The 16058-nt window shown below is 37.6% G+C and overlaps 1 protein-coding gene across 2 annotated transcripts in view; it reads left to right on the plus strand.

Annotated features, from left to right (window-relative positions):
- Positions 1 to 16058, plus strand: part of SEC24B (SEC24 family member B) — a 94367-nt gene that overhangs the window by 1587 nt on the left and 76722 nt on the right. For both annotated transcript variants that reach the window (XM_011945748.1, XM_011945749.1), the window contains exon 2: positions 11908 to 12651. In XM_011945748.1, coding sequence (XP_011801138.1) covers positions 11908 to 12651 — 744 coding nt within the window. The remainder of the gene's footprint in view (positions 1 to 11907; positions 12652 to 16058) is intronic.

The following is a 16058-nucleotide window of genomic DNA, read 5'->3' on the forward strand; positions in this document are numbered from 1 at the left end:
TTTTTTTTTTTTTTTTTTTTTTTTAAAGAGCCAGAGTCTTCCTCTTGCTCAGGCTGGAGTACGGTGGCTATTCACAGTTATAGTCCCACTACTGATCAGCATGGGATTTTTGATATCCTTAATTTCCTACTTCTGCCGGTTCACCCCTCCTTAGGCAACCTGATGGTCCCCTGCTCCTGGGAGGTCACCATATTGATGTCATACTTAGTGTAGATGCCCAATCAGCATAACACATGACAGCCCAGAACTCCTAGGCTTAAGGGATCCTCTCTCTTCAGCCTTTCCAGTAGCTGAGACTACAGATATTTGCCACAGCACCAGCTACTATGGATTTCTAATGGTAATTTTCTCTTTCCCTGTTTCTTATAATGGAGATTTTGTTTAATCCCATTTTAAAATCTATTCAGTCATTTGTGTATGTTATTATAAACTCAAAAATATTTACTTTATTCTTTGGGGTATAATCCAATGCTGTATGTAGAGAGGGAGACAGGGTCTTGCTCCATTGTCTAGGCTGGAGTGCAGTGATACAGTTATGGCTTGCTGCAGCCCTAACCTGCTGGGCTTAAGCAATCCTCTCAAGTAGCTGATGCCATCTGCCTAGCTAATTTTTTCTTTTTTTTTTTTTAAAGAGACAGAGTCTTGCTGTGTTGCCCAGGCTGGTCTCAAACTCCTGCCCTCAAGCAATCCTCCTACCTTGACTCCCAAAGTGCCAATACTATTGATACTTACTTTTGTTGCTCAGATTATTCCAGCTGTGGCCATTGGGAGCTCTTTCAGGTTGGCTTCTGTATCCCTTTCCCCCAATCCTTTTGTTGTTTGGGCACTTCCTTACTTTCTGACACTACAAGTTACTCTCTCTTGTACTTGCCTTATCCCAGTATCAAAATCAACCCTATGTCCAAGGGACTCTGGTTTCTTTTATTGGAGGATAATATTTAGAAACCAAGAACTAGGTGTTGGATATGCTTATTACTACGGTGGTGTCACTGCTTCAGGCTCTGAAAGTGGACAGAGCTAGGAAATGTGAGTATGTATATGTATATGCTAACCCATCTGTAATTATTTTTGTGTCTGTCTATCTGTATCTGTATTACCTAAACATCATTCAGTTAGGTTATCATACATTTGTAATACAATTAGACTGATCTGTCACAGTCTGTATTCTAGCCTAGGTTTTCTTGACATCCTGGTTGATTTTTTAAAGAAAATTTACCTATAGTATATTTCCTTTCATTCTTTGTAGAGTACAGCTCTATAAGTTTAGTTAAACACGTGTAATCATGTATGTATTATGCCAGTGCAGTGCCATCTGAAACGGTTCCATCACCATGAAAAAAAAAAAGTTCTTGTAGTCAGTGCCTCTCACCAGCCCCTGGCAGCCATTGCTCTGCTCTCTATCCTTGTTATTCTGAATGTCATATAAATGGAACCATGTAATATGTATCCCCTTGGGTCTGGTTCCTTTGGCTTAGCTACATTCATCCATGCTGCTGTACAAATTGATATTCTGTTCCTTGTTATTGCTAAGTAGTAGTCTGTTGTATGTGTGTACCATGATTATTTGTCCCTTCCTCTATTATCAGACATCTTGGTTGTTTCCAGTGTTGGATAGTTATAAAAAAAGTTACCATAAACATTCATGTACTGGCTTTTGTGTGGACGCAAGTTTGCAGCTCACTTAGGTAAATAACTAGAGTGGGACTGTTGGGTCACGTAGTAAATATATACTTAAGTTTATAACAAATTGCAAAATTATTTTTCAGGGTGGCTCTACTAGTGTGTATTCCCTCCAACAATGAGTGAATGTTTCTCTTGCACCACATCTTTGCCAGCATTTGATATTTTCGGTTTTTGATAGTGTCTTGTTGTAATTTAATTTGTATTTTCCTAATAACTAATGATAAGCATCTTCTCGTGTATATTTTACATTCTTATATCTTTTTTGGTGATTATCTTTTCAGATCTTTTACCGATTTTTGGTTGGGTTGTCTATTTTTTTTAGTAGTTGAGTTTTAAGAGTTCTTAGTGTATTCTGGGTACAAGTTTTTTATTAAGTGTCGGATTTGCAAACATTTTCTTTCTGTGTTATTCTTTTAATTTTCCTAAACGTTTTCATGACTGTGTCTTTTTATTTTATTTTATTTTATTTTATTTTTTTTAGACTGAGTTTCGCTCTTATCCCCCAGGCTGGAGTGCAATGGTGTGATCTCAGCTCACTGCAGCCTCTGCCTCCTGGGTTCAAGTGATTCTCCTGCCTCAGCCTCCCGAATAGCTGGAACTACAGGCATGCACCACCACACCCAGTTAATTTTTGTATTTTTAGTAGAGACAGGGTTTCTCCATGTTGTCCAGGCTGGTCTCGAACTCCTGACCTCAGGCACACCTGGCCAACTGTGTCTTATCTATCTTTAATCCCCCTTAGCTCCTTTCGCAGAGCATACTTTTTTTTTCATTTTGGTAAAGTCAACTTTATCAATATTTTATGTTGCTGAGTATCATAGGTGAGGTTGAGGCTCAGAAAACAAAACCTCAGGCTGGGTGCAGTGGCTCTCACCTATAATCCCAGCACTTTGGGAGGCTGAGGCAGGAGGATTCCCTGAGTCCAGGAGTTCAAAACCAGCCTGGCCAACATGATGAAACCCTGTTTCTACTAAACATGCAAAAATTAGCCAGGTGTGGTGGTGGATGCCTGTAATCCCAGCTACTAGGGAAAGTAAGGCAGGAGAATCACTTGAACCCTCAGGTGGAGATTGGGGTGAGCTGAGATCGCCCCACTGTACTCCAGCTTGGGTGACAGAGCAAGACTCTGTTTCAAGAAAGAAGAGAAGAGAGAGAGAGAGAGAGAGAGAGAGAGAGAGAGAGAAGAAAGAGAAGAAAGAAAGAACGAAACTCCAAAACGAAGGCCTCAGGAGCAAAAGTTTTTCTCTGACTTTTGTTGCCGCCTGTCTCTCAGTCCTGTTCTCCCCTGAGGCTAGCCTTAGAAAACCAGACTCCCTCTTCCCCAAAGCAGGTCATAGAAACTGGAACCTTTTTTCCCCAAAGCAAGCCATAAAACCTAAAAATATTACTCTAACTTTCCCTCTGTCCTATCTGTAAAAACTGGCTGTAATTATCTCACCTACCTTGTTTGACTATAGGTCATAAAACCCATTCCAGAGAGGGTCCTGCCCCATAAGCAGGAGGAAAGAATGTGTGCTCAGGCCAAGAAGAAACTAAACAGATAGGCCTTCCTGGGTTTCCCCATTCAGTCTGTTCACATTAGATTATAGCCTTTTTATCCAGTTAAACTTTTGCATGGCTGTCCATACTTTGTTGAACCTAAGCATAAAAATGGACAGTTTCCTCTATCTTTGGGTCTCATTCTGAAAGCCCCCATGTATTACATGTTAAATAAATTTGTATGTCTTTTCTCCTGTTAACCTGCCTTTTGCAAGTTGATTTTTCAGCACACCTTCAGAGGGCCAAGGGGACCTGCCCCTTTCACCTCTATAGTAAGAATTCATTGTCAATCCCAGATTCCCTTCAAAAATCTGTATTTTCTCTTAAATGTTTAATTTATAATGAGATTTAGGATTCTTTTTATTTTTTATTTTATTTTATTTTATTTTTATTTATTTATTTTTTTTTTGAGGCGGAGTCTCGCTCTGTTGCCCGGACTGGAGTGCAGTGGCCAGATCTCAGCTCACTGCAAGCTCCGCCTCCCGGGTTTTTTTTAGGCCATTCTCCTGCCTCAGCCTCCCGAGTAGCTGGGACTACAGGCGCCCGCCACCTCGCCCGGCTAGTTTTTGTATTTTTAGTAGAGATGGGGTTTCACCGTGTTAGCCAGGATGGTCTCGATCTCCTGACCTCGTGATCCTCCCGTCTCGGCCTCCCAAAGTGCTGGGATTACAGGCTTGAGCCACCGCGCCCGGCCTTATTTTATTTTTTGAGATGGGAGTTTCACTTTGTCGCCCAGGCTGGTGTGCAGTAGTGCTATCTTGGCTAACTCCAACCTCCGCCTCCCAGGTTCAAGTGAAGTCTCCTGTCTCAGCCCTCCCGAGTAGCTGGGATTTCAGGCATGTACCACCATGTCCAGCTAATTTTGTAGTCTTAGTAGAGATGGGTTTTCACCGTGTTAGCTGGGCTGGTCTCCAACTCCTGACCTCAGGTAATCTGCCTGCCTAGGCCTCCCAAAATGCTGGGATTACAGGCATGAGCCACCACACCCGGCCTATGATTCATTTTGATTTAATTTTTGTTTAATATATGTTGAGGTTCTTTTCTTTTTTTCACATGTGAATATCTAGTTATTCCAGCACCATTTGTTGAAAGAACTGTCTTTCCTCAATTGCATTGCCTTGGCACCTTTGTCAATAATCAGTTGACTGTATTTTTGTGGGTCTGTTTCTAGACTATGTTGCATTCTATCTGTCCTTTCACCAATACCACACTTTTTAAATTGTTGTAACCTATAAAGTACAGCTTAAAATTGGGTAATGTGAGTCTTCCAGCTTTGTTCCTTTTCAGTTTTTGTTTGTTTTTAGTAACTTTGCATTTCCATAGAAATTTTAGAATCAGCTTGTTGATACCTACAAAAAAAAGCCTGCTGGTGTTGTTTATTATGATTTCACTGAATCTAAAGATCAAAACTGAGATAAGTTACATCATAATATCAAGTCTTCTAATCCATGAACACGGTATGTCGTTCCATTTCTTTAAATCCTTGATTCCTTTCATTAATGTTTTGTAGTTTTCTTTATATAGGTTCTGAACATATTTCATTAAACTTAGATATCTAAGTACTTCTTTTTTGTACTATTATAAATGATACTGCTTTTTAAAATCTTAATTCCCCTTGTTTATAACTGATCTTTAGAGACGTAATTGATTCTTATATATTGACCTTATATTCTGTGACCTTGATAAACTCACTAGTTCCAGGCATTTTTTGGAAGATTTTTTTGAGATTTTCTACCTAGACAGTCATGTCATTCTGCAAATAAAGACAGTTTTTTTTTTTTAACTCCTTTCCAGTCTATCTACTATTTATTTATTTTTCTTGCCTCACTGAAGGGACTTACATCTTGTACATTATTGAATAGGAGTGATGAGAGAGGACATCTTGCCTTGCATGTAATTGACATTAGGATAAAAGCAGTCTGTCTGTTCCTTACCATTAAGTATGGTTTGCTATAGGTTTTTAGTAGATAGTGCTTATCAGGTTAAGAAAGTTTCTTTCCCTTCCTAGTTTATTGAGAGTTTTTATCATGAATGGATGCCAAGTTTTATCTAATGCATTTTCTGTATCTATTGATACAATTATATGGCATTTTCTTAAGTTTGTTAATATGTTGAATCACATTGAATGTATTTCCAATGGTCAAACAACCTTGTATTCCTAGTATGAACCCCATTTGGTCATGATGTATTTTGCTTTTAATGTATTGTATTCTATTTGCTGAAGTTTTGTTCAATGATAGAACTCACAGCTAAGTTAAACAAGTACTTTTCCTGAAGATAACATTTATATTTCAGTGTGCAATAAAAGTGCTTTATGTTTCACAGAGACTATTGTTTTTAATGTAATAAGATTAATTTTTACTGCTTTATTTAATACTTTCTTAAAGGAAACTGGCTTAAAAATATATGTGAGTGCATGGTAGTGAAGAATATAGTAACTGCTAGTATTGCTTGGTGCCACTGCTTCAGTTTGTGCCCCAGGGTTCACATTGCAGCCGTCATTGCTTTTGTATCATTAGTATAATTGTCAACACAGTGAAAAAGGCAAATATCATCTTAGTACTATTATGAAAATAGTTTTTACTCATGGATTTTCCTCAAAGAGTTTCTGGCACTGCTAGGGTTTTGTATGCTACACTTTGAGAATTTCTGTTCTATATCTTTATTAATGTCTTAGGACTACTGAAACAAATGGCTACAAACTAGGTGGCTTAAAAGAACATAAATGTATTTTTCTGCAGTTATGAAGCCCAGAAGTCTGAAATTAAGATGTTGGCAGGACTACTTCTTAGTCCATTTTGTGCTACTATGACAGAATGCCTGAGACTGGCTAGTTTATAATGAACAAAAATTTACTTCTCACAATTCTGGAGGCTGGGAAATCCAAGAGCAAGGTACCAGCATCTGGCTAGGGCCTTTAACGTGGCAGAAAACATCACGTGGCAGAAGGGCAAAGGTGGGGGCAGAGAAAAGGGGACCAGACTTGCCCTTTTATACCAATCTCACTTCTGTGATAGTGGCATTAATGCATTCATAAGGGCACAGCCTCTTAATACCGTTACAATGGCGATGAAATTTCAACATGAGTTTTGGAGGAGCAAACATTTAAACCACAGCGGTCATGCTCCCTCTGTAGGCTCCTAGGGGAGTAATATGTTCATTGACTCTTCCCACTTGTCCTTGACTGTTGGCATTCCTTCGCTTGTGGCTACATCACTCTGTGCTCCAACTTCACATTGACTTCTCTCTGTTTATGTGTATGTCTTCTCTTCTGTATGTATATTTTGTAAGGATACATGTGATTGTATTTAGAACCCACTCAAATAATCCAGGAGAGACTCCTCAAGATCTTTAACCTAAGCATGTCTTTCATCATTTAAGGCAATAATCACTGTTTTTCATATAATTTTCACAGGATTGGAGGAATTAGGATGTGTACATAATCTTTTAGGGGGCCATTCTTTAGCCCACTACACGCTTACTGATTATACAAGTTTTAGACTGCTTTGTGTTGTCCCATAGGTCTCTTGAATTTTGTTCATTTTTCTTCAGTCTTTTTTTTCTCTATGTTTCTTAGATGAGATCATTTTCTTGACCAATCTTCAAGGTTGATCAACTTAATCAAGGTTCATTAAGTCTTCTGCCATGCTGTAGAGACCATTTAGCATATTTATTTATTTTGAATATTTTAAAAATAGTTTTCATTTCTCTTGATACCCCTTGTCTGTGCATTTGCTGGTAACGTTTTCCTCCAATTTTTGGAATATATTTTCTTTTCATTTTTGGAATATATTTATAAAGACTTTGAAGTCTCTGCCAAATTTAGCTTCTGGGCCCACTTTGATTCTGGTCTCTACCTCCGTTTTTGCTGGACATCCTGACATCTCCCATTTCTGCACAGTTAAACTGCCAACTAGGGGCTTGACGCAGTAATTGCAACAGGTAGGAAGTTATTATTAGTAAAGTGAATGAACACAAAAATTTACCTACAGATCTGTTTATTATGTGGTTTATGTTAAAAAAAAAAGAAAACCTAAATAGCAAATAGAAAATTGATTAAAATATAGTAAATTCGTGTAACGGAGTACTATTCAGACGTTAAAAATAATGATGGAAAGATATTCAAATCATGCTAAATGAAGAAATCATTTAAAAGATACATTATAATCCCACTTTTGCTTAACTAAATTATACATATATATGCCAAAAGGAAATACTGGATTTATATACATCAGAATGTTAACAGGTTGTCTCAGGAAGATTACAGATGATTTTTATTTGATTACTTTCTGTATTTTTTTTTTTACAATGACTATCACATTTGTGATAAGAGAAGTACTTCTGAAGTTATTTTTCAGAAATTTGACATAACAAATTTCTTTTCTCCTCCACATAAATTTCTTTTCTCCTCTACAACTTTTGTCTATTTTAGAAGTATTAAAATACCAGCAGTCTTTTCATATATGTTGCAGGATCATTTTGAATCCCAAGAAAGATCACAGATGAATAATTACTACAAGAGTTTTGTATTCAGATAAGTTAAACATAATATGTGTATATATGTACATAATGCACAGTGTTGCTCTACTCTTAGAAAAAATATTTCGGGCCAGGTGCAGTGGCTCATGCCTGTAATCCCAGCACTTTGGGAGGCCGAGGCGGGCGGATCATGAGGTCAGGAGATTGAGACCATCCTGGTGAACACGGTGAAACCTCGTCTCTACTAAAAATAGAAAAAAATTAGCCAGGCATGGTGGCGGGTGCCTGTAGTCCCAGCTTCTCGGGAGGCTGAGTCAGGAGAATGGCGTGAACCTGGGAGGCGGCAGAGCTTGCGGTAAGCCGAGATCGCGCCACTGTACTCCAGCCTGGGCGACAGAGTGAGACTCCGTCTCAAAAAATAACAAAAAATAAAAAAAAAATAAAAAAAATAATTCTTTCTTGGAATACAGTATTTGGAAGCCATAGAGCTTAAATAAATATGGGGAAAAAAATGAAGCAGGTACACGAGAAAAGAATAGGGGGAAAAACAATGAGGGCCGAAAATTTAATTATCATGAGAGGCAGAAACAACTGGAATCATAGACATATGCTGTAGACTTTCACCATCCAGTGTGGTCACCACTAGCTATACATGGCTGTCGAGTACTTGACATATGGTTGATCAGATTGAGAAGTGCTATAAGTGTAAAATACATAATGGTTTTTGAAGAAATAGTACAAAAAAGCAAAATATCTCGGTAATTTAAAAATACTGAATACATGTTAAAAATGATGTACATTTATCTTTTTTATTAACTTTAATTACTTTCAGATACTTTTTTATAGATTGGGAACATTTAGATCTTGATATAAAGTATGGAATGGTAAGCATCTACATATAGTTAGATGTATTAGATGTTCCCACCCCCATGTTTTCCCAGAGTAGTACCTTTCTTTGATAAGCTAGAAAGTAAATAGACTTATTCTGGTGGGCAACTCACTTCTGATAAATTTCAGCAGATAGAACATTCCTGTTATTTTTAAAAGAGTGACATTTGAATAGTTAGGACATAATGATGATTTCTCTTTTCAGATCATGTAGCATGGATATGCCAAATCAATCACTAAGTGGGTAGATAATTTGAACAGATTTCTCTAAATCTGACTTGGCTCTTCGTTGATAAATTCTACTAGTGTAGACTTTTCTGAGACTACAGTGAAAGGTAGCAAATCCATCTTTTAATATATTTAAATAGGAGAAAGGAGGACAACATTTTACTTTTGTCGTGTTAATGAAAGATTCCTAATAGACTTTATTTCCTTAAGTAGATCAATTCTCTCAGATGAATTATTACCATCTAAAATAATCTGAAAGAAAAGTCAATTATACACCTAGTAAAATAGTGTTATCAGTATTTTTGTTCTGTGTATACTTCTTGGAATTATAGGAGGAATGTAGATGATATTTTTCCCTTATAGCTTGACTGTGTAAGTTATTTTTATGCTGGCCGTAGTATATATATTACATGACCAGAAATGAGGATTCCATTACATTACTTAAAAGAAATGGAAAACAATTAGAAAATGTATACTTTATTCTTATCTCTTTTATAAACAAATATTTTAATACATTATTAGGGCAAGGAGTATAGTGGTACTTCCTTTGTGTACTTGTGTCAGTGGAGCTGAAACATCTTGTCAATTTTCTGTTAACTTATCCTTTCATTTGAGATATGGCACAGATAATCTCTTTCCTTCCACAAGACAGAAAAACTAGATTCCAAGATAATTAAGATTTGCCCAAAACCCAAAGAAAAGTAATTGGAACTAAAACTAGAATTCTGTTGTTGGGACAACTGGCCATTTGTAGCAAAGGACAGCAGATCATTGGTTAACAGCATGAACTTGAGCCAGACTGCCTGATTCAAATTCCAGCCTAGTTAGTTCCTAAGCATGTAACTGTGTTAAACATCTTAACTTTTGTGGCTCGTTTATTGATAAATGGGTATAATAATACTATGTACTTTAGAAGATTAAAGAAGTTAATATATGTAAAGCATTTAGAACAGTGAGTGGCATATAATATAATATATTTAATGTATTAATAAGATTAACATTAGGATTGATGTTTTGTTGGTATTAATAAAATATATGCTATACTTATCAAAGATACATAAAAATGAAGGTATAAAACATTAGAGTAAAATATGGTTTTATAGTTTTACAATCTTGAAATGAAGAAACCAGTACTAAGTATGATTTAAAAATTCATCAAGCATAAAAAAAGAATTTTACTACGTAATCAAGAAACGATACCATGAACAAAGTCAAAACATAACAGTAACCTGGGGGAAATACTTACAGCACATAACATTAGGCTAATTTTCTACTACTGTGTGAGAACAGTTAGAAATCATTAAGGAAATTACAATGCTATAGAAAAAGCAAACAGCAGAGAAAGACACCCAAATGAGAGTCTCGGCATCATTCAAAGTTAACTACTGTAAACTAAAGTGTTTCTCACTTTTCAGATTGGCAAAGATTAAAATATAGTCAGTGTTGGGATGATAAGGCAATCTGAAGCATTGTTGATGGGAGGTATAAATCGATAGACCTTTTAAGAGATATTTGCCAATAATGTCAATTTTAAAAACATAAACCTTTTGAACTTCTAGTTTGACTTTTAGAAATTTGTCTTATCGCTTCATCACACATGTTGACCTCATAAATATAAATTGGTTCATCCCCAAGAAATTAATCAATGGAGATTTGGTAAATAATGTTATATCTCTACAATGAAGTACTATATGTACATTTTTAAAAGAATAATGAGGATTTATATATGCTAATACAGAAGGATATTCAGCATATATTAAGTAAAAAGCAAGTTGCAGAACTGTAATATGATTCCTTTGTGTGTTTAAAAAATCAAGTAAATTATATACGTGCTTACATATGCATTACATAGATACATGGATATACAAAGGATGCATAATCATTAACTGTAACTATATCTGGGAAATAGGATATAAGCTACTAGACAGAGATTTTTACTTTATACTCTTCATTGTTTGAATTTTTTTCTACGGTGGGTATATTGTTGCTTTTATAGTTAGGAAAAATAAAAAGTGAGAGAAAATTTTTGGCTCTGTGCAGTGGTTCATGCCTATAATCCCAGCATTTTGAGAGGTTAAGGGAGGAGAATCACTTGAGTCTAGGAGTTTAAGACCAGCCTGGGCACACAATGAGACCCTGTCTCTACAAAAAAATAAATTTAAAAACATTAATTGGGCAGTGGTGTATGGGAGACCAGCCTGGGCAACATAGTGAGAGCCCGTCTCTGTAAAAAATAACTAAGTAAAAATTAGCTGGTCACCATGGTACACACCTGTGGTCCCAGCTACTCGGACGGCTGAGTGAGAAGATTGCTTGAACCCAGGAGAACAAGGCTATAGTGAACCATGATCATGCTACCACACTCTAGCCTGGGATCAGAGCGAGACCCTGTCTCAAAGTTTAAACTTCTTCCAGGCTGAGTATATTACTTGCTGATAGCTGTATAACAAAATATCCCCCAAACTTAACAACTTAAAACAACTACTATTTATTTCACAGTTTCTCAGGAACATAAACTTGGGAGCAGCCTAGCTAGGTGGTTCTGGCTCGGGGTGTCTCATGAGATAAGCTGTTAGCTGGGCTATATAGTTATCTCAAGATTCTACTGAGTTTGGAGGATCTGCCTGAAAGCTCAGTCGTGGTTGTTGGCAGATCTTAGTTTCTCTTTGGCTGTTGGCCAGAGAGTTAAGTTCCTCCTCGCATAGGCTTCTTCATAGGACTGTTCACGACTTGGCAGCTTGTCTTCTTTCAGACTCGGGTATCTGAGAGAAAGAGAGCCAGAGCTCAAGACTCACCTAACGTGGAAGTGACATATCATCACCTCTGCCATATGCTGTTGTTCATACAGGCCAGTTCTGGTACATTGTGAGGGAGGACTACACAAGGGTGTGGATAACAGGAGGATTGGGGATCACTGGGGGCCATGTTGGAGGCTGGCTACCATAATGGGTCTATAACAGTGTATACCTTTTGTAATAAGTTGAGATTATGGAAAAGAAAGTTAATTGGGTCAACATTTAAATGGGGACTATTTTTAAAAATTAGTTATGTATTTACCAATACCTGTAAATACTTGCATTTCTTTTTCAGGTCCAGCCCAGAATCAAATGCAGGTTCTATCTGGATATGGATTGCATCATCAAAACTATATTGCTCCCTCAGGACATTACTCTCAAGGACCTGGGAAAATGACCTCATTGCCATTGGATACTCAGTGTGGTGATTACTACTCTGCTCTCTATACAGTACCAACACAAAATGTGACTGTTAACACAGTGAACCAGCAACCAGGAGCACAGCAGATGTACAGCAGGGGTCCTCCTGCCCCTCATATTGTGGGATCCACTCTAGGATCTTTCCAAGGTGCTGCATCATCAGCATCCCATTTGCATACGAGTGCCTCCCAACCATACTCCTCTTTTGTGAATCACTACAGTAGTCCAGCCATATACTCTGCCAACTCTTCTGTTGCGTCTCAGGGATTTCCCTCTACTTGTGGTCATTATGCTATGTCAACTGTTTCTAATGCTGCGTATCCTAGTGTTTCATATCCCTCTCTGCCTGCTGGTGATACATATGGGCAAATGTTTACCTCACAGAGTGCTCCAACTATTAGGCCAGTTAAAGATAATTCATTCTCTGGTCAAAATACAGCTATCAGCCATCCATTGCCACTTCCACCTCCACCATCACAACAGCACCAGCAGCAGCAAAGTCTTTCAGGATACAATACTCTAACGTGGTCAGCTCCAGGCCTTCCATCGACTCAAGACAATCTCATCCGAAACCACACAGGATCCCTGGCTGTAGCGAACAACAACCCAACAATTACTGGTAGGTTGAATGAAAAGTTCACCAAAACATGTTTGAAAATCAGTGCATTCCCAATTAAGTTATTATTGACATGAAGGTTAAAGGTGATATTGCCCGATAGAAAAACTGGAAGTTTGCTCAATTTATTGTGGTTTTTTTGTAGCACCTCTTTGAACCCTTTCTTCTCATCCATTCCCAGTTAGCCACCCAACCATCTGCCTTATCTAGTTTGTTTCCTTGCCATGATCAGTCAGCATTTATTGATCTATTTTATATATCTGCAATAGTTGTCTTTAATGTGAATTAGATACAGGGCAAAATGAAAGGGTCTGTTTTGAGGATATATTGGCCACTATTTTCTCTTTTATACTAGTTCAACCTTAGGACAGTTGTTTTACTAGCCAGAGCCCCACTTACTTAGAAAAGAGGATGATTTGCAGCAGTGCACTGGTTTCCCAGGGTTAGCCCCTGTTAGTGACTTTTGCAGAAGACATCTTTCCTGCACATAAACAGTGTTTCTCATTTTCAGATTAGTAAGTTAGGCTGAAAGATGGGGAAGGGAAAGGAAGATGCGTGAAGAATACCCTGGTATTTAGCCCTTCTGACCTTCCTAAACTAAAGTGTTGTTAAATTTATTCGTTTAAAAATTATGTATGTAAGACGTGGCGTGCTTTTTTTTGACACAGGGTCTCACTTTATCACCCAGGCTGGGCATGATCTTGGCTCACAGCAGCCTCGACCTCCTGGGCTCAAGTGATCCTCCCATCTCAGCCCCACAAGTAGCTGGCACTACCAGGCATACGCCACCACACCCAGCTATTTTTGTAGAGATGGAGTTTTGCCACTTTGCCCAAGCTGGTCTTGAACTCACGAGCTACCGCACCTGGCCCAGTGTGGCTTTTTAAGTGCAATGTTTCCATAGGATATATTCATTTTAATTCAGTTTGCGAACTTGAATTTAACAGAATCTGCTCTTGAAGCAACTGAAAATGTATGTAAAAAATGGGAATTGGTAAAACTGTGGTCACTTTTGGAATGATATCTTTAGCTGTGTATCATTGTCTGGATAGCCATGTGTCAAAGATGCTGTGGAAAGATATCCTTCTCTGGACAATTAGATTATTTAAAATTAGAACTTTAATATCAGACCTGAGCTGTTCATTTGAGATCATCTACACTTTCATTGCTATGTCGTTTAGAAATGCTTTCAGCTACAAGCAGTTCATAGTAGTTTAAACAAAAAGGGGGTATTTTCCTCACAACACAAGTCTAGGTGGATGCAGTGGATCCAGCTGTTCTTGGTATCCTTTTTTCTCTTTCCACTCTGCCACCCGTAGCATGTAGGTTATAGAAACAAGATACTTCTGTACCTGTAGACATTAAGTCAGAATTAAAAGCAGGAAGAAGGGAGAGGAAAGGGGACTGGTTAGTGGCATTGACAGACTTCATTTTATGGATCACTTGCCATAGCTATTTAAAAGACCATTCCTAGCTTCAGGGAAAGCTGGAAAATGAATATTGAGCCTTTTTTTTTTTTAGCATCCATAGTAGAGGCAAGCAAGAAAAAGGAGTTAGCACTGACTTGGGTGAGTCAACTCAAAGTGTCTGTCACAGTTCCGAAATCTGGCTGTCTACCAGAATCACTTGCACAGATTGCGATTTGCAACTACAATTTACTGAGCTAGAATAGAATCTCCAGGGTACTCTTGAGAATCTGTTTCTAACTGGATCTTCAGTGATGCTGTGAAACAGATTTAAATTTTACTGTAGTCCTTTTGTTTTACAAATGAAGAAAGTTATCCAAGTTGAATTGGCCTGTGGTCATTAATGGTAGAAACAGAGCTTGGCCTGGAGGTCAGTTTTTTCTGTCTCCCTCAGAACCAGGGCTTTCTGTCCTCTAAAAATTCTCTGTTTTCCTCTCTCTTCTTTCAACATTGCATTTACAGATCCACTTATCCTAAAGTCCTTCCAACTTAAGGATTTTATAACTTTCATGACAAAATAAATACAAGTAATTCCTATCTTAGTTCTGAGGTGGGAATAGCACCCTGGATGGAACCAATTTATATTGAAATATGTCAGGGAAATATGGGGTCATTTGGCTAATGAACAGAGAAAGTAATTGGGAAAGGCCTGTCATTAAGAAAAGATTGAATAAAGAGGGAGAATAATTACAAAACTATTCTCTGTTTGAATAACTGCTGTAATGGGTCCTGTAGGCAGAGAGGCAGGATATATTTTCATTCTTTTATCTTAGTACTGTACTGTGAGTGCCATAATGAATATATTTTAGAATTTAATTTGTGTTCAGAAGTGGGTTTTTTTTCCTGCCTTTAGATTGGTAAATTACTTTTTAATTGAAGTTCAGAGGTTAACAAATTAAATATTATCTCAGGTTAATATGACAAACGTGCTTCACCATTTCAAAAAAAATAGAGGTTATTTTAAAAATCTACTTTAAAATTAAATATTGCCAAAGTTCCCAGACTTTCTCAGTTGATATATTTCAATATTTTTCAAGTGCCCCATGTAACTTAGTAGTAATTCATAAGGTATTTGACACGTATCACTGTTTTTCTTGGCAATTTAAAATATTCCTTGGAAACTTGCGAATTTGTTGCAGTGCCTTGGGGAGCCTAGGTAAAAGTACCTTGTGCTAGGTACAGGGTATGGGAATATTGAGTTTAATGTTCTAGAAAGTCTGGCAACATAATTGCTTTCAACACTCAAATTGTATTTTCACATAAATGAAAATCTTAGGTATTAAACATAGTTTTGTGTTAAATTCAACCTTTGAATAATTGACAGAAATGATTACCTTCTTTACTACTTCATTATACTATCTTCATTTTCAGATATACTAAAAGTCCTCAGTCATTTTATAGAGTTGGAGATGCAAAAGCATAAAGCTGAGTTAAGCAAATATCAAAAATATGACAGATGGATACATACTGTTACTTTTAGGCAGCTAATGAATTAATATTCAAAACATAGACTAAAGGGGACCTTTAAATATTATCTCATTTGCTTTATTTTAGAAAAGCCTATTAGTACATTATAATTCAGTACTAGAACTTCAATTATTTTATTAAAAAGTCCACTCTGGGCCGGGCGCGGTGGCTCATGCCTGTAATCCCAGCACTTTGGGAGGCTGAGACCAGTGGATCACGAGGTCAGGAGATCGAGACCATCCTGGCGAACACGGTGAAACCCCGTCTCTACTAAATATACAAAAAATTAGCTGGGCAAGGTGGCGGGCGCCTGTAGTCCCAGCTTCTCGGGAGGCTGAGGCAGGAGAATGGCATGAACCCGGGAGGCGGATCTTGCAGTGAGCGGAGATGGTGCCACTGCACTCCAGCCTGGGCGACAGAGCGAGACTCTGTCTCAAAAAAAAAAAAAAGCCCACTCCGAGTATGTATGTTTTGAGT

This window comes from Colobus angolensis, unplaced genomic scaffold (assembly GCF_000951035.1).
Source record: "Colobus angolensis palliatus isolate OR3802 unplaced genomic scaffold, Cang.pa_1.0 Scaffold244, whole genome shotgun sequence".
NCBI lineage: Eukaryota > Metazoa > Chordata > Mammalia > Primates > Cercopithecidae > Colobus > Colobus angolensis.